This window comes from Euwallacea similis, chromosome 3, assembly GCF_039881205.1.
Source record: "Euwallacea similis isolate ESF13 chromosome 3, ESF131.1, whole genome shotgun sequence".
Taxonomy (NCBI): Eukaryota; Metazoa; Arthropoda; class Insecta; order Coleoptera; family Curculionidae; genus Euwallacea; species Euwallacea similis.
This window is the reverse complement of record NC_089611.1, coordinates 7,394,476-7,413,267: the sequence shown is the minus strand read 5'-3', so window position 1 is coordinate 7,413,267 and position 18,792 is coordinate 7,394,476. Positions and strand designations below refer to the sequence as shown.

The 18,792-nt window shown below is 36.4% G+C and overlaps 1 protein-coding gene across 14 annotated transcripts in view; it reads right to left on the bottom strand.

Moving 5' to 3' along the window:
* LOC136420057 (uncharacterized) overlaps nucleotides 1–18,792 on the bottom strand; it is an 88,228-nt gene that overhangs the window by 10,835 nt on the left and 58,601 nt on the right. For 7 of the 14 annotated variants that reach the window (XM_066406775.1, XM_066406774.1, XM_066406778.1 and 4 more), the window contains 15 exons: nucleotides 18,297–18,514; nucleotides 17,346–17,550; nucleotides 17,156–17,245; nucleotides 16,965–17,098; nucleotides 16,690–16,765; nucleotides 16,494–16,529; nucleotides 12,737–12,896; nucleotides 12,559–12,679; nucleotides 11,834–11,866; nucleotides 11,587–11,652; nucleotides 10,460–10,515; nucleotides 10,229–10,404; nucleotides 6,345–9,922; nucleotides 5,949–6,288; nucleotides 4,292–4,357 (listed from right to left, as the gene is read on the bottom strand). In XM_066406775.1, the coding sequence (XP_066262872.1) occupies nucleotides 4,292–4,357; nucleotides 5,949–6,288; nucleotides 6,345–9,922; nucleotides 10,229–10,404; nucleotides 10,460–10,515; nucleotides 11,587–11,652; nucleotides 11,834–11,866; nucleotides 12,559–12,679; nucleotides 12,737–12,896; nucleotides 16,494–16,529; nucleotides 16,690–16,765; nucleotides 16,965–17,098; nucleotides 17,156–17,245; nucleotides 17,346–17,550; nucleotides 18,297–18,514 (5,355 nt within the window). The remainder of the gene's footprint in view (nucleotides 1–4,291; nucleotides 4,358–5,948; nucleotides 6,289–6,344; nucleotides 9,923–10,228; nucleotides 10,405–10,459; nucleotides 10,516–11,586; nucleotides 11,653–11,833; nucleotides 11,867–12,558; nucleotides 12,680–12,736; nucleotides 12,897–16,493; nucleotides 16,530–16,689; nucleotides 16,766–16,964; nucleotides 17,099–17,155; nucleotides 17,246–17,345; nucleotides 17,551–18,296; nucleotides 18,515–18,792) is intronic. The other 7 variants (XM_066406786.1, XM_066406788.1, XM_066406787.1 and 4 more) reach the window with 6 other exon arrangements.

Below are 18,792 nucleotides of genomic sequence, written 5' to 3'. Positions count from 1 at the left end.
CCTACGTTTATATGAGGTTTTCTATATATTTTTGGTCATATAATCATCCCTTAAAATATTTACCTCTAATTTCCGGACACCCTGTATATCATTTGCAGATATTTTAAAACGTTGTAGCAGTAGTCGTCCCACAATGTTCCAGCATTTAATAACGAAAATACTATGCAGGTTTTACCTTGTTTGGACCAAATTGACGTATTCTATGCACATTTAACTGGTCTCTGGACTATAGCAAATCATACTGACTGCAAAGGAATTTCAATATAACCAACTGCACAATGATTTAATTTAGCTTGATTAAGTTCTCTGTTACTTAATTGAAAACTGAACTAACCGCAATTGCGATGCAATACACTTCAAATTTAAATCGAAGCATTTTGAAACGTTATTCAAAGTGTTTGAAGTTGATTTGGATTCTTCTGCGGTTAAATAGCTGCAAAACGATTTTACTGAAAAATCGTAATAGTAGGCAGTTAGAGAAATGCAATTTCATTAATAGGTGCGTACATGCTAATGATTTATGATAATACATATGAGTGATGCTAAATCAATAAGACCACTTTCGGTTTTCGAGATGTGCAAGACTGGAATTATTATTATTCATTTATCGTTGGGAGAATTTCACCGGTACTTCATAATGTCATAAATTAATAATGTAAATAGTAAATAGTGTACGTATGCATGTGCCAGATAGTATCTTGGGATAGTAAAAGTAACGTCAGTGAAATCACGCCTAAACAGCCTTAGGGCGATACGCTTTTACTATTTGGGTTTCGATTAATAAGCTAATAAACAGGTGCCCGGTGAGAATTCTAGTTTTTTGCAATTGTTAAGGAAATTGCAAATATACATAAAATCACTGTTACCGAGATTATGCTATATAGGTCTCTATAAAGTCTTTCTCAGATTTTGAAAGTGTGAAATCAAAAAAGAATATCGTCAAGTTCTGCATCCTTCGTTTATACAAGGTCGCTGATAAGTCTAGTAACGGTCGGTTATCGGGGAAAATATACAAGAGGTATCGAAAAAGGTTTTATACAAAAATTTTAAGGTTCTTCAATGTCTACTAGGCAGTAATGATTTTAATTATACAGGGTTGGCCATAAAGGCGTGGCACACCAAAATTGCTTTTTTTTAAACGGAACACCCTGTATATTATGCGATATTTCGATCCTTCTCTCAATTTTAAGCAAAATTTGTAAGGAGCATAATGTACTTAACTTCAATCGTTTCCGTGTTATCGAGTTTTGAAAATAAACGCTATTGTTTTAAAATCTATTGAATGGAAAAGTGGGAAAAAATGTTTGTTTGGAATTATATTTTATAAAATGCTCAAAACGAAATTCTATAAAAAAATATAAAATAACAATAATAATAACAATAAAAAAATAAAATTTTATTTACAAAAATAGACCGCAAAGTAACGAAGAGTTGCAAGTAAGAATAGTGCATGAAATTAATAATATTCCTCAAAACGCTCTTCTAAATACAGTGCAAAATTTTGTTCAGCGAATTCATTATTATCAGGAGGCCAATGGTGAACGCTTTGAGCATTTTATAAAATATTTATTATGATTCTAAACAATCATAACAAATATTTTTTCCCACTTCTTCATTCAATAGATTTTAAAACAGTAGCGTTTATTTTTAAAACTCGATAACACAGAAACGATTGAAGTTAGGTACATTATGCTTCTTACAAATTTTTCTTAAAATTGAGAGAAGGATTGAAATATCGAATAATATACAGGGTGTTCCATTTTAAAAAATTCAATTTTGGTATGCCACGCCTCTATGACCAACCCTGTATAATTAAAATTATTACTGCCTAGCAAACATTGAAGAACCCTGAAACTTTTGTATAACATTTTTTTTGATACCTTGTATATTTTTCCTGATAATCGATCGTTTCCAGACTTATCAGCGACCTTCTATACAAAATATTCTGTGTAAAAATGAAGAATATGGAGATCATGGAAATCGTATGACATACAAAGTCCGTTAAATTGAAAAAAATAGATGTATTTTAGACTCTAACAAAAATCTCAACTGTCACATTTCAGTGAATTTGGAGCAAAAGGAAGATTAGAATCTAGAATAAATAGAAACAGGAGTGAAGAAGAAAATAGAAGCTAGAAGTGTCAATATTTTGAAATACCTCCTTAAATAAATAAAGTAGGGAAGAGGTTTAGCAAAATTTAGATTTTTCCAATATTTTCTGGTACAGTTGAGATTTTCCAAATTTTGAAACAGCATTTTAGTAAGCTCAAAATGTTCAACTTTTCTGCCATTTAACCGACATTGTAAAATCAACTTAATTTATCTACAGTAGAATAGGAAAATCTGAGGGAACCTACTGTACGGTACTGGTCCGTAAATCAACGGAAAATGGGAGACTGTATTCCTATAGGAAGCGAACTCCTTCCTACGTTCTTCTTGGAGTGGAGATTTTGTCCTCAAAAACGAACTTTCCATCGTCGATCGGATTCAGCAACCAAATAATTTCAATGATTTCAGTAGACACTTAAGCACTTTTGAGCACATATTCAGCACTAGATAGTTTTCACATTAATAGTGAAAAGTTACAAGGTATTGACATATTGTGGTTTTTATCAGGTAATAATCTTCTAAACCAATTAATAGAGATTAGTTGTAATGGAAACTGATTCGTTAAATCAGTTCTTTGTTCAATCAAATTTTTGATCGATTATTAAACGAAAAGACAGAGAAGATTCTTGAAATCTCAATTCTAATTTTCATTTTATCCAGTTTAATTGCTTAATTAATTAATTTTTGTCAATATTTGGCAAAGAAATTTCAAGATCTCTCCAGGTACTAAAGATTTTTGCGAAGATCTGAAAAATTCTTTGCCGATTTTTTTTAAAAAAGACCATTAAACTTGGTAAAATGACTTTCGAAATCAAATTGAGATTTCAAGAATGCGGCCTCAAATCGTGTCAGTGATGACTAATGATGAACTCAAAGGGAATAACGGACTTTGTTTAGTCAAGCAATAAGGGCCAAACTAATGATGTGTTGTTAACACCAAGCTAGTTTTGATGAAAATCAAAAAATGTCACTAATCCTAGGCTCTATTTCAACATATCTATGGAAATTAGATTGCTTGACAACACATTAATAATTTGGCACTTTTTAAGTTGAATTCGCACAATTACAGGAAGACTATGAACCAGTAACTGAAAAATAGCCCCTAAGTTGATCCAGTTGGTTAAATACGGCTCGAGGAAATATCAATTTACGATCTAATTTAACTTTACTTTTGCAAAAACTCCACTTTGTTTAATTATATTTACACTAAGATTAGATATACACGCAAACGGATGGGAACATATTGCAAAATTAAGTACCGATATTAGGTACATCCAATGTTTTCACGCATAGTGAGGACGTTGAATAATTATCCAAACCTCGCGTTATTTCTATCTATTGATTTTGAACGTCCTCGAGCTTGTAAGGTCAACTTTTATGCAATTCGTAATGTACATCGATTAAATAACACGCACTAGGTCAACCCTTAGACAGTTTCTTATTTGACACTGCGGCAACACTGTGGGGGTGTTTTGGGTGCGCGCGCGAATTGTCACAGCAATGACAACTACAATAACAAAATACTAACGTCCTTTCATTTGACACAAAGTTGCATGACTAAAGTACTTTAAATTGAAGAAACGTCACAAAAAACTTCTTCGCGCCTGCCTGGGCGGAAACCTGTTGAAATCTGACTAACTTGACGAGGAATTTACATTTTTAAGGCCAAGTTCGTAAGTGTGCAAGAGCGGTATTCAAGATCATAATCGTTTATTCTTCAGGCGTGCAAACGTCAACACAATGCTTTATTAATAAAAGATGATCTTAGTCCGATTATGGTAATTTTATCTCTCGGATTGTTTGTGCGGGTGTGGGAGGTATAAAACCGACAAGTAAACTTCAAACGTCGTTAAAAGTCGCTTACCTAAAGGAAATTGGCAACGAAATAACTTATTCACCCTTTACATAAGATCTAACTAAAGCGACTAATGTTTGTGTGCTGGAAAACCGTATCAAAGTCTAAAGTTAGCCAAATCCCACGCTATTCCTAATGTTTACATTATGGAACATGAACATGGCACAGACAGGACTTATTTATAATTTCCAGTCGATTTTAGAATCATATCGACCAACTTTGTGTAAGTTCAAGGAATCGGTAGCTGAAACTATTCATTAGCTGAGGTTTATGTATATTGCTCTTGCGTCAACTTTAAAAAATACCTTAAACTAAAATGTTTCTTACCTTGTTCTTGGCTCCTTACTCCTCCCTGACTTTTTGGAGGTGGTGGGGGCGGAGGCAATTCTGGCTCTACTCAAAAAGAACAGCCTTTTCTAGTATTTAATGGCATCTTGTAGCAAATAAACCCAAGCTTAATATCTGACAATTATGCCTTTTTCTTGGATTAGTTTCTCTAATTGGTCCGTGTCAAACAAGGAATGTCTTAGTAACTTGGCGTCGCAAACAGTTTCCATGGAAACGACGAATTCGAAGATGGGCCTCGAAACGAAGAACATTCTTTGTATCATGACACCTGGATGCTTGGTAAAATTGGTAGTAGAGTGATGAATTAACTTGTAGTGACATAATTGTCAGATACTGATTGAAATTTTCTGAAAGCGCTCATGCAGTGTTTTATATGTATTTGGACAGGTGTAATGTTATTGTTTGATTTGCCTACCAAGATTTATGTGTTTTTTGTTAAACAAATGTAGTAAACTTTACTTATTCATTGTCTACATTTACACAGGGCGATTTTTTAAGTGAACCAAATCGATTTCAATATAATATATTTCGCTGTTCTGAAATGAGACATCGGGTAAATTACCTTCAATAGGTATAGTCATTGTTAACGAAGGTGTAATTACGTGGTGATTTTTTAAAGCTGAAACCCTTAATGAAGTTTGACCCTTAATAAAAAATTCATTGAAGATTTTATTAAGGGTTTCAAGACAAATGTGAAGAAAATATAAATTTTATTGAACGTTCCTGTTACGGCCTCATAAGTAATATCAATTGAAAATTTTCACTTAAATTATCTTCACACATAATGACTATATCTGTAAGGTGATTTTGCCTACGGCTCATTTGAGGAAAACAACATATGTTCATACAAGTCTGTCTAATTTGAGTAAGTTTTTTACGATTTTAAGATTGTATGATTTCCTAGTAAAGGTATCAAGAGAACGAAAAGCACTTTGCCATATTAAACTTTTATGGTGTACATTTTAATATTCATAAATTGTTGTTCTCTCTTTAGGTTATTTCTAAATGAACACTTTAAAATCGGATTTGAATTTTTTTTATTCGCGGTTTTCAATTGATCTCTAATTCTCAAATGATCTCTAAAAAATTGTATGCGAGTGAAAATTTTATCTTTAGAGTCTTCGACTTTAAAGATTATCTTCAGATTGCTGGTTATGATACGGCTGTGCATTCAGTTAATTAGACGATTATACATGTTTTAATTAAAGATGGAAGGAAAGTAACCAATATTATAAAGCAATCATTAGTTATAAGTTTCTGGGACAACTTTCGTTTCGTATCAAATGTCTAAGGGGGTAACACAATAATTAAATTTTAATAACACTAATATTATTGGATATTATTAACATTATAAATATTAATAATATTATTGAACGTCCAATTTATGGTATTGACATTTTGAAGATTATACTCTCGTACTCTTTCTTCTAACTATTACAAACCAACCTAGAAAGGCTAAACACGATCTCCATCTACAGGGTGTACCATGAGCGCCTCACTTAAATTAGACGATCGTGTTATTGGATAACTGAAAAATGGTGCTTCATCTTAAATTCTTAGTGCTCTTAGTTTAGTTTCCCTCAACCTCGGTGCACGTAAACTCTGACTGTCTTATCTAACATCCGCAATGCCCCACCTTTAGTATACCTTGAAGATGACTCGAACCTTTGGCTGCTCCTCCTTTTGCACGCCTCGTTCAAAGTAGCACCTTCTTTTCTAAACGGGGATGAACTTTTTGACCTATTTCTATCCCTCCTTACTAGAGTTGTGTCTCTGGAAGCTACAGAAGTTTCCGGGGACGATAATGATCGCGTATTGTCTTCTGAACGTGGAAATCTGTGTGCTATCCAATTGGCTGTGAGGTAGGGAGTGATATCCCTGAGTTCTTTAATGTTCGGGGAGGAGGTGTACATGTGGCCCATTAAAGATATTTCATGATCCCGCATTTTGTCGAATTTTTCTTTCATTCTTTCCACCTGAAGTTTTGAAATATTAGAAATTGTCACATTTACAAAATAATTCATTCACTAACCTCCCCTACAGGGCATCCGAGAATTTCAGCCAACTCCTCCATGCTTCTGCTCGTAGCCGCTTTATCTCTTCTATTTTTGGAAAACGAATATAACGATGCAATTTTGCTAATAATGTTTATATGGGGCATATATCGATCTTCTGCCCTAAGCCACACTGGCGAAACCATCCCTCCTCTTTTCACTCGTGATCTACCTCTTCCAGAATGTACTGGATACTCGTATTTTCTGCGCAGATCATCCACGTGACCGTATGCTTTCAAGTCATTTTCGCTGCGAGATCTCTTCAACTTCTTCTCGCCGAAGAAGTCTTCGAAAAACTCAAACTGCCTTCTTAACTTCTTCACCTCCCCTTTCTTGGCTAATGCTTGCGCTTCCTCGCAGTAAGGAGAGGCTGATCGACTTCTAGTGAGACTATCAAATGAGTTAGCCTCTGAAATCGTGCGGATGGGACTGATGTCTAACGCCCTTAAATAGGGTTTTTTTGTGTATTTGTAGTCGGATTTTTTCGTTGCGGCTAAAGGAAGGGTGGCGAATTTCACGAGCTCAGTTTCTCCAAAGTACTCTTTGAAGCTTTGATAAGACTTCGAATGAGGGATTCTAGGCGGTTCAGTGGGGCTGGTAGCTTCTGAAGCTTCTTCACTGCTACCTTCCTCAGCTGCTTTGTACACAGTGGGCACGAAAGTGTCCTGATCTTTGGCTTTCTCAAAATATTCTACTTTCTTCTGCACGTCTTGCAAGTTAATTACAGTCTTAGTTGAGTCGTCAGTGCTTGCTGATTCAGTTTCACTGACAGAGCTTTGCTTATTGGTCAATGGTGCAACGGCGTTCGTTTTAATTAAAGGTTTTTGTGGCTCTTCTTGTTTTGAAACTTTAAATGTGGCCTCATGGCTAGCTACAGCTCCCAAGACTTCTTTACCTACAACAAGAGGAAGCGCTAATTTATCTTCTTTGCGCTTCTGGGTCATCTTTGCCAAAACTTCTTTGCTAATGCTTTGGGAAAGCACTTTCTTTTGGTCTTCGCTTATAAAGTCATGTTTGGAACTTTCAGAGTTCCTTCGAACAGTTAATTGTGGCATATAATGTCGTTCCACCTTCTGAGGGACTTCTACCACGAATTCCTTACTCCCTTTGGGAGACTCTATTTCATCTCCATATATTTCCTGCAATTGCCTTTTTAAATTATTGACTTGTTCCATGGAGAGACTGCTCCATATTCTCGAACCGATTCTTCGCGTAAGGAAGCTGTCTGTATTTAAAAGCAATTTCTCTTTAGTTGTCTTCACTCTGCCCTCAGATTGACTGCGCCTTTCTGAAAGGCTGTGGGCTGCGTTCAATACGGATACTCCTCTCCACAAAGGTTTGTAAACATCCTTTCTTAATGCGAGATCACGCCTTTTAGCACTTTCCAACTCGCTTTCTTCACATTTCAACCTCTCGAATTCTTCCTTTATGTTCTCTACTGACTTCTCTTTTATCCGCAACCCTCTATCAAGTTCACGCCTCCACTTAAACTTTTCAACGTCTTTAGGCAAGAATAAGAAACCTTTCTCCTTTTCATGACTCTTCAAGTGATTGTAGAGATGTCTAAGTTCATGTTCGGCTTTTTCTCTAGTGCGCACCTCCATCCATCTATCGTAATCAATAATCTCGTCTTCATTTCTTTTTCGAGGCTTCAATGAAAATTTTTTCTCCAACTTCCCGACTTTCTCAATATTCGTGTAAAAGTGGTTTAAATCTTTGAATTTTTCACTTTTTTCTCCGAAGACCAAATCCTTCAGATAAATTTGGTAGTCCTCACTCCTAAAGGAATCGAGAGATGTGGTGCTGTGATTTAGCTCAGGACATGTATAGATAGATAATTCCTGAGGTTTTTGTTGTTTGATTTGCATTATTCTTCTGCACGAAGGAGATCTTGGCGGCATTGTTGGAGATACCGGAGGGGATTGAAGTAGTTTTGCTTTTCTTCTTACGTCTGGTGAAACGGGACGGCTAGTTTCGGAAAAGAAAAATTTTGTTCTAGGACTAGGGCTTCGAATATCAGCGACAGTGGTATCTTGCTTTGGCGGGGAGCGTGCCCTACGGATTATTACAGGTGACACAGGTCTGGAAGTCTCAGTGAACACCAACTTTTTAGGAGGACTGGGGCTGCGCGCTATAGTGACCAACTGATTTTTTCTTTTTGGCATTGCTGGCGATACTGGCCTGGAGGTCTGTGAGAACACCATGAGTTTACTCGGAAGACTCTTGCTTCTCTTGCTTGATCCGACGTTGTCACTGAAAGTCACGGATTTGGGGCTGACGCTTCTGGAGCGAATGATATCCAAGTTTTTGAACTTTGAGTCACTAACTGGTCGCGTATGATTGAGGTAGATTTTCATTGCTCCTACACTAGGCTCTGACACAGAGGCTCTCCTCCTGGTTAGCTGGTTGGTTTTTTCCACTAACCAAGGTTTTTTCGGAAGAGAGTATTTAATGCTTCGATTTCGGAGGAAGAGATTTCGGAAGAAGTGATTTGAGTCAACTACATGAAGTTGGTCTAGCTGCCTTGCAATATCAGCCCCAGTTGCTTTGCTCAAGCATTGGGTTTGATCCTGTTTGGCTAACCCATTGGTCAAGTTTGACTTAGATTTCTGTGGTTGCGTCTTTGACTTAACTTTCAAATTTGTAGATTTTTTAGCATTTAAAGACTCTGCAGATGTCCTTAGTTTGGCATTACTCCTGTTAGTTCGTAATATACTCTTTCCTTTCTCAGTAATTCCGACTTTAATAGGTATTCTTTTGGTGTCAGATGAAGAAAGCTTTGTCTGAGATTCTTTGTATTGGGCAGAAATGTTCCTAATGCCTTTCTTAACTTCTGTGGGTGATAAAAGCTCATCCGTTTTTCCCCGTGTTTTCGGGTTAAGCTTCGGAAGCGTAAGTTCAAACTTTCGTTTCTCACTTCCGAAAGTTTTAATAGGAGTTGAGGTCCTGGAATTTAGACTTTCAGTCGAACTCTTCTTGCTGCTAATGCTTCCTACAGATCCGCTTTTGTAGAGTCCTTTCGACTGGAATTTGGTGGTGCTTTGCACCCTCCTCGTAGAGTTCTTAGAGTCTTTCGAAGTAGTCAGAGTGGAGCTGACTTTAGACTTCATGTCAGGAGAAGTGCTTATTTTCTTCACGACACTGAGCTTTTTCCTATTCCCTGGAGAAAGCTTGCAGGTTATTTTATCTTTCAAATAATTGACCTTACTTCTATCAACACTAGGGCCTGGGCTAAAGCAAGTTTCATGCCTTTTGCACGTGGGACTTTTCTCAGTTTTTACTTTCATAGTACTAATTAGCCTCAAAGTTGTATTGTTTCTCGAAGATTTTCTTTTGGGAGGCGAAGGAGGACGTATTTCCGATGAGGCATTACCAATATTTGCAGAAGAGGGTGCTGTGCGCTTAAACTTAGCGAAAGTCCTGTGATGTACCGTGGCAGGGTAGCAGAAGTACTCCTGTGGAGGTATAACGAGCTTTTGAGGAGGTACTAAACTCTTATGAATGCGAATCTTCGTCAAAGTAGGAGATATCGGGAAGAACTCCACCAGGTCCGTTTCTGCGAAAACAATATGGAACATAGGAGGAGGTTAACATGTAAACTAGTTTGGTGCCCTTTGGTAACCTAAATACGTGTGAGGAAATTTTGATTTGATCTCGTGTTGTATGCGTTGAGTGTGAAGCCTATCTAAACTCATTAAATAATGCCATAGTAGAAAGAAGATCAAACCTTCTTGCAGCCTGAGCCCACCACCTTTAGTACAGGATTGAGTAAGAAGCTAAAAACCTCATGCACAGAAAAACATTGTTTTAGTGGATAACGGGATTTTTGGTTAATTACTGAGGACTTTCAATTAAATAGTACCTTTAGGTCTCTCCGGGGCAAGCTTCCTCAAACCTTGAAAAGGTACATCTCCTCCTCTCTGGATCGATTTGTAAGCCTCTCGCTGCTCTTTGGGACTTATTTGACTAGCTGCTGTCTCTTCTTTCCTTTTGAAGACCAGAGTTGAGTCACTTTCATAGCCAGATTCTTTCAGGGCTCTGTAAATGGGAGGGAATTATGTTTTTGTCCTGTTAATGAGTTACGTTTACTTACTGATTGATAAAGCTCCGAGGCTTTTGTGGAGGAGCTCTGCTTTGTTGTTTGAGATGCTTAAAATAGAAACACTATTATTTAAGGCTTTATGGACTGTCGAGTTACGATGCTAATAGAAACCAAAGCCATGTTAGCTCTGAGGAGGAAGTAGTTACAAGAATATTTCCAATGTAAAACATGCTAAAAAAATTCATGCTTCGGTTGGTGCTTTTTGAGGTAAACACGTGTTATTTAATGGGCAACTACAGTTTTCTTGAAAATAGAGTGAGTAGTAAATAGTGAGTCCAAATTCAAGTTCAAGATACTCGTGGAGTTCAGTTTTTAGTACATTTTAGTATGGATCTTATGCATACTTTTGCATAGTTCTAAAATCCTATTTTTTTACTACCTCACCAAGCTTTGGAATACACGTAAATTTATTAAAAAAATAGTTTGTAAATACAAAATTGCCACTGGTCGCTTTGTTGCATACACAACTCCGTTGAAATAACGATATTACCTTCTGTAGGGACTATGCAACGTATATTTTTTATTTTTAGAATAATTTACTATGTAGTTTTAAAGTAACGATGGTGGTCCAACCAAGGCGGCAGTCCAACATCGGCAACGTTCCCCTATCTTCAGATTTAAAATTAAAAAAAACCGTTTTAAATTGTTACTTTCTTTGACACCACAACGACACGATTTATATGAGTATTTGAGATCCACTTTTTATGGTTTTAAACTCCGGCAGTATTTTTAAGTTTAGGATTCAAGTATTGTACATTTTGAACCCCCTATAACATATTACTCCGTAATTTTGGACTCTAGCGTTAATTTCTTGTGTATATTGGTATTCAGGATCTCTTCCTGAGTTTTTTTCTCGCAAAAGAGGTGAAACTTAAAAAAATTAATAATTCAATGCGTAGATTCACAACTTTGAAGTAATTTCGGTCGGACGTGCACCACATTGCCAAAAAAAAAAATCATAAGCACAAACATACGCACACAACTCGCACGGGGCAAAAACGATCGATGCACACAGTTTATTGCACAAGATGGGATGGTGTGTCACCAATTTAAAAAAGATGGTACAATGAAGTACTGTGGTTGCACAACCGCGCATGCTTAAGGCATCACCAGCTTACGCATTTAGCCATAGCTCTGGAAAGCATGACGTCATATCTGGGCAATTCAGCGTTCTCATCTAGCCACTTCAATGGAGAGACAAGTGTTAGTTACATTTCCACACATACGTAGACAGAAGATATTAGTGTAAAAAGAACGGCATTTAGTGCAAAAAAAGTAAGGTTTTTAAGTTAGTTTTGCCTTTGTGTAAATTAGAAAAGAAAACCTTGAGTGAGTTAGTTGATAATGTAAAGCTGATGATCATACCCCATCAAAAATATCCATAACTTCGTCCCACCACTAAAAGAAAAATAATGGCGCAATTATGTCACTGATTCAACTCTAATTAGGTTCATTCACATTCATTTACAGCTATTTAACTTACATATTTGTGTATGTGAAGTTATTACAATGTGTGAACAAACCCTTAGGTTATACAGAGTGCCCAGAATAAGGATGTTCAGCTTGGGATATGGTACCCGGTAATAGATACTGATGTGTTTAAATGGGAGAAAAGTTGCGAATCTTAGTAAGCATGGTGCAAAATTCCGATTTTTTTCGAAAAGAAAAACTGTTAAAAATATGTTTTAAATATTTAAGGCGAATTGTTTACTTCTTAACGATTAAAAAGAAGAATTTCAGAGCGTTTCACAAATTTTAAATAGTATAGTTTAGTTTACCGTTTATTTTCGTGTTTTCTATGCTTTTTCCTAGGTTCCTAAGGTGATGACAAATTTACCACCGAAACGTTAACAAGGGTGGTCATCAGAAGGCTCAGCAAAGGGTATATAGGGTAAATATTATTCTCAGTTTTAACTCAGAATAGGGTGCAATTCCACCGCCTCAACAACTCCTAGAGGTGTGTGAAAAAACTGCTAAAATGCACAATCTTTCTCCCAATTAACCAATCTTGTATCTCTTACCGTTTCGAAGATCCCCATGCCGTTCATTCTTATCATACCCACATAAAATTATGTAAACATCAGACTCACCCTTCTAGCTTCTTTCTCAGAAATAGATGAGTGCCCAGGGCGATAGTTTTCAATTTTACGAGGTTGATTGTAGTATTTTTCATGAGAATTTCGTACTATATCTGAGGATGAGTATGATCTACTAAAAATACGGATACGTTCAAAATGACGAAGTAGAGACTTGTAAGGTGGCACTTACTTGTCAGGTACACTTGGCATTGTTGAGTTATTGTTTAGGTAATGTTGCGTTTGGGGCGTTCGTCTTCGATCCAGAGTTTGGTACTTGTACTCGGTGAAATCACTGTCATATGCTCCTGGTTCTGGTTCCGATAGATATCCTGACGTATAAGGATATTGTGCTGAAAACACACCTCGGTAAGATATTCCTCTAAGTAAAATCTAGTGTTACTGTATGAGGTTCATAGTACATATATTGAAGGCAGTTTAGACATGCGCCTGCAATTTTCACAGTTTTTTTTAGGTACATTAACTGATTGATATATAAACAAACCACACTTATATAAATCATGCACTGTTTATTGTAAAGTTTCGAGCGTAAAATGATTTTACATAAAAATTGCGTTAGAAACGCGATAAGAACAACTGATAAGCACGTTTTAAATGAAATTTAGACAAAAATTTACAAGTTATGTTTGTTGCCTGCAGTATCAAGACTGGCCTCTTTTATCGCATTCTTACACCTAATTTTCAAGTACAGTTTGGACTCGATTTTGATTTGGTGTCGAAATAGTTGGTTGTCTAAATTTGTCGCATCTGAACGAGTTTAGAGTGATATTGATTCGATTTTTAATGTGAGAACCAAAATAATAACAAAAAACAGTGGCTGCGGCTACTGGCGAAGTGACTTCATCTCACATCTTTGCTAGCTGAAAGTAGCATTTTGCCATACATGTGTGGTAAAAAGTTTTACACAAACATTAAATACAGTTTTATTGAACAATAAAGTTAACATACAGACGCTCATAAGAAAAATGTACCTAATACGTACAAAAGCGTCTTTATCGCACTCGAATGCTGACCACCCGCGTGCAGTAAAACACTTGTTAACTACATAACTATTACTTCAGACTAATGCAATATATTTGAACTGCTTCTGCCTAAATTTAAAATTTAAAGTGGCTTGGATGTTAAGGTCGGTCTCATTCTATAGCGATCTTCGCGACGAGATCACACTACAGAAAGTAATCATTTGCTTCAAAATATACGAGATAGAGACCTTTAAAAGAAAATTGAAAGAAAACTAGTGACATAAACATAGAATTATCGAACTGTTCTTCATATGTTCAGGCGTGCATGTATTCGCGCACGCGCGAGGTTCGGATTAGACGCATTAAATATTTATTTACATCACAAGTTCAGTAAATGACTTGATACAGTACAAGTTTTTGGTAACCCAAAATGTTCATAAGTACTCGAGTACCACGAGTTTTAGAGTGGTAACTGTAATACTGATAGATCCCTAATTAGAGTCCAGTGAAGTTGTTAATTAACAGCATTACGATGTCAGATACTTTAAGGTCATAGGACAAACAACAATACATTTTTTAATACAACTTATTTCCATAAATCTCAATATTGCGTTGGTAGCTACCCGATTCATTTCTGCTTTTAATTGCAAGAACCAGCCTGGCATTCGGTTAATCTATGAGATTGATCTATTTACTTATATAATATTTCCTTTATCGCAAATGAAGTTTACAAAAATCCCCTTCATCTTTTTGACCCTGTACGTATTAAGTCAAGTTCATTTTGCGATTATATGTAGAATCGTTTACCTTTGAAAGTGTGTATATATTTGATATTCTTTAAGAGATATACAGAGTGTTCCAAAATTAGTGAAAAAGATTTTATCAGTAATTTCATGTCAAAAAGTGCGATAAAAAATTTACATGAACATTGATCTGCAAACGTTTCGTTACTAAGGTGCAGGACTAATAGTGCATTAACTAACTAGTGCATTAAGGTGTTGGCATAATATACTGCTAAACTATTGCACATCAATTTCGGGGCATGCTATATATACAGGATGGTCTATCGAAAACCTTCCACCACAGTTATTTTGGATAATTGAAAAAATATCGTAAAACGCCAAGACACGCCGATTCTGTTTTCGAGGGGGACACGCGATGGTGCGGATTTTAAATTTATTGAAATAACCCCTTCTGTGGGAGTGCAATCAGTTTTGAAATTTCAAATAGGACCATGGATCAAGTGACCCCTAATTTTAAAGATAATAAAATTCTCTTTAACGAAATACCTAATTTTTTTATTTGTGGCCAGTAGTTCACAGGAAAATAACGTTCAAAGTATGCAGAAGATGCGACGAAATATTCGCAAAATTCCTTTGACGAACTCAAATAAACAAACTTTTTTCATTATCATGTCAACAATTTTTACTTTACTAAAGGAATCCACGCAATCAATTAAAATATTTACATTTCGCTCAGCAGTTTAAAATTTATTTAATACTTGTTCTTTCCTTTGAGTTAGCACCCAAAAACTTTAAGTGAATTGTGCATTATTATTGTATATCTGAAAATGTACAATGGAAAGGATTGAACTAATTTCGCTGTATTTAAAGAACAATTACTGCGTTCGAATAACACCACACATTTTCAATCAAAGGCATCCGGAGAATTGCACTTCCAATGTTTGCATAATTTCTGTGGTATGAAAATTACGAGAAACAGTGTCTGTACATAATAAAAAGCGGCAATCTGAAAATCCGGTCAGAAATGAAGCCACGGAAATCGCTGTAGTTGGCTAAATGAAAGCAGATCACGTCTTGAGTGTACGCAAACTATCAGAAGTTTCAGGTGTTTCTGCGACGAATTGCTGGCGTACTTTGAAAGCTTACAAGTACAACCTCTATAAGATTAAATTGGTCCATGAACTTGACGAGGACGATTCCGATCATCGCCTTTAGTTTTGTGAAGTATTGACTGATAGACTTGTGGTTAATTCCAATTTATTTTATTAGATTTGCTTTTCGGACGAATGTACCTTTGTCGTAAATGGATTGGGTAATCGCCCTGACTATCGATGTTGAAGTGATTCTAATCCGAGGCTTTTCAAAGAGGAATGCACTCAGTATACTCAAAAACTAAACGTTGGGGCTGGAATTCTCGGTGACTAAATAATCGGACCAGTTTTTCGTCCGGAAAATCTAAATGGGGAATTGTATTTAAATCTTCTGGAAATTCACATCTACCCAATGATTATGGAGGCCATCGAAAATGATCAAAACATTAGGTAGTCAAGGATCCATTGAGTGGCCACCCAGGTCACCCGATTTAACACCCTTCGATTTTTTTGTGAGGCCACTTAAAATCAAAAATTTATCAAACCCACCCGGATTCCCTGGAAAAATTAAGAAGACGAATAGCTGAAGAGTGTCGCCTAATCACCCCTGAATTTCTTGGAAATGTTGGAAGAAACATAAAACAACGTTTATTTTGCTGTCTTCTTTCTTCAATTCTGAAAATTTACTTTATTTACTATACTATATTTATTTATAAAATTACTTAATTTTATCTAAACATTTGGATAGGTACTTTAAGCGTTGTTTTTCTCACAACTGACAGTCAAAAATTTAAAAAAATGAGTATTATGCTAAAGAGAGTTTTATTTATGTTGATTTGATGAGGGATCACTCCTCCCATAGTCCCATTTGAAATTCCATAGCTGATTGCACCCCCACAGAGGGAGATGTTTCAATAAATTTAAAATCCGCATCATCACATGTCCCTCTTGGACACGGAATCGATGTGTCTTTGCGTTTTACGATATTTTTGCAATTACCCAAAATAACTGTGATGGAAAGTTTTCGATGAAAAATTTTGTATATACATATATGAGTATAGATGCTCTGAGACTATTTCGGATTGAACCAAAAGTTGAAGACAGTAAGTCCTATCGGCCCTATTACTACGTACCTCTTTTCTGCTTGTATTTTACAGTCACGAATTCATCTGAAACAAAATGATCATTAATACAGGGTGATGTAGTTTTACTTAACAGGGAATCTACTTGATTTGATGAATTTGGAACCTGATTATAAGGAGAAATTTGTGGCCGTAAATTTAATTTTTTTACGCGGGTAGATAGAAATAAATATCAAAAAAATCTCACCCCTGTGCGGTTTCTGCTTGTGAATGGTGTCATACATTCTCTTGTACCATCTTGACTGATCTTCATTTTTGATTTCCTGCCAAAGAGAACCCATATTAGTATTGTGAACCATCAAAAATCGTGTACTGCATCAAACATATCAGCAGTTTTTAGTGACTGTTAGCGATGGTAATGAGGATTAACATACTTTAATATTGTATACGCAGAGATAAGATTAACCTTCCGATGATGTCAACAGCTTATCGATTAATATGTGCTAAACTATATTCACTTACAGATCTTAATATTAAGGGCATTCCATCTCTGGTCGTGGGCCCTATGCCTTCAAATTTTCTCGGCGTCAAATCGGCCATTTTTCTCGGTCTATCGCTATCTGACTCGCTCGTATATTCGTTTTTAATATGATACACTAGAAGAAGTTCAAAGAAATAGTACCATCAGTAATCAAATCAGTGGAATTACTTACATACTTCTCCAGGATACTTGATTGGAGGTCTGTCGTTTGGAGGTCTCCGGTCTTGATCAAGGTACTGGGCACCCCTGGGCAACTGGCCTTCTACGAAAAACGATGTAACCGCGCATGATATACAGAAATATAAAATATAAATATAATATATATATAATTGAAAAAGAGATTGTAAATAAATGAAACTCACCTCTCGCCTTCTGCAATAGCGTTATCGTAGGATTCTGTGCCCTAGGTAACCTGGGGCTAGTTGGAAAGCCTCCTAAGCCAGGCGATGACTGACTAGTTGGCAACCTCTTATCCAAACTATATGACAGGTTTAAAGCTGTATCACTACTACCTTCAGGCAGCTTCCAGGGTGGTTCTGAGGTTACTGAATCCGGAGTAGGTACCGTCTGAATTTAGTATATAAGCAGAATAGTATATTAAATCACGTTTCAGAGGAGAATATCATAATTCAAGTTTTTCAAGTTAAATGATAAAAACGCAGGAAATAAAGAGTTCTCTGGTCTTTCAACCTGATGCCATGAGATTACGCTTAAGGACGCACCAACAGTAGTTGTGAATGTGACGCCACTGTCCGGTATCCACAAAACTAAGATATCAGAGATTTAATCCTAGGTGGTTTTCGATGTTGTGCTTAATTTCTTCATACATGTGAGGTCAAAAGGAATACTTCTAGCTCCTTCTTAGTTTCGTGTCTGGCGTCGCATAAAATATCACGCACGGGATCCATCAAATAGCCAAGTACTTCTAGATCGATACCAGCTGATCGTGTATTTCAAACTAGATCCATGACTTAGAATCTGCTAGGAACTTCCAGAACTATCAACGGATCCTGTATTTTTCGAAGGGCTATTAATTGATTTTAGTACTGGCAAACCATCTGAAGACTAAATTTCCACCAAGAAGTAACCATCAGCAGACCACTCTACGTCAGTAGCCACTATATCGGTGTACAGAAGCGGCCGATTATAAAATCTTTGGGGGTACCATCCCAGGAAGTTTGGTACCAAACAAACCCTGTTCCCAGTACTTTTCTATCGTTACCAACCTTTATAATAATATATTTTATGGTACCTACAACTCACTCCGAGATCTTTAAATCCAATTCTCGGGTAGCAAAAATTCATCAACTTACCTCAGATCGTGTGCGATTTCTCCTGCTTAGTACTGGCGATTGGAAGTTAACCGGTCGGAACTCCTTCCTCTCGACGATGGGACTAGAGCTGGCACTCTTGGGCGTCCATATGGGCGAAACTGGATCATTGTGACTTTCTAAGTTTAAAGACTCGATTCTTTGGTAATGTTTGTTCGGTGGTGTAGGAGGACGGCGAGATTGACCCGGTGACCATATACCTATGACATGAAGATAGTGCAGACTAATAGGTATCAAATGCAGTACGGGTGGTTTGTCAGTAGAAAAATTCTAGTTGCATAAGACTGGATAATTCAATTACGGCCAAATCATTAAGTGCCGTTAATTTTGACATCAAATATGTAACAGATAAGTTCCACAAAAATGATGAAATTAAAGCGGAGATGGCTAATGTGTTCTTTTTGATAAAGTTACCAAGATATTGATATAGTGGCCCTTAGGTTCAAAAGTGCTGTTAACTTTAATATGAAGCTAATTT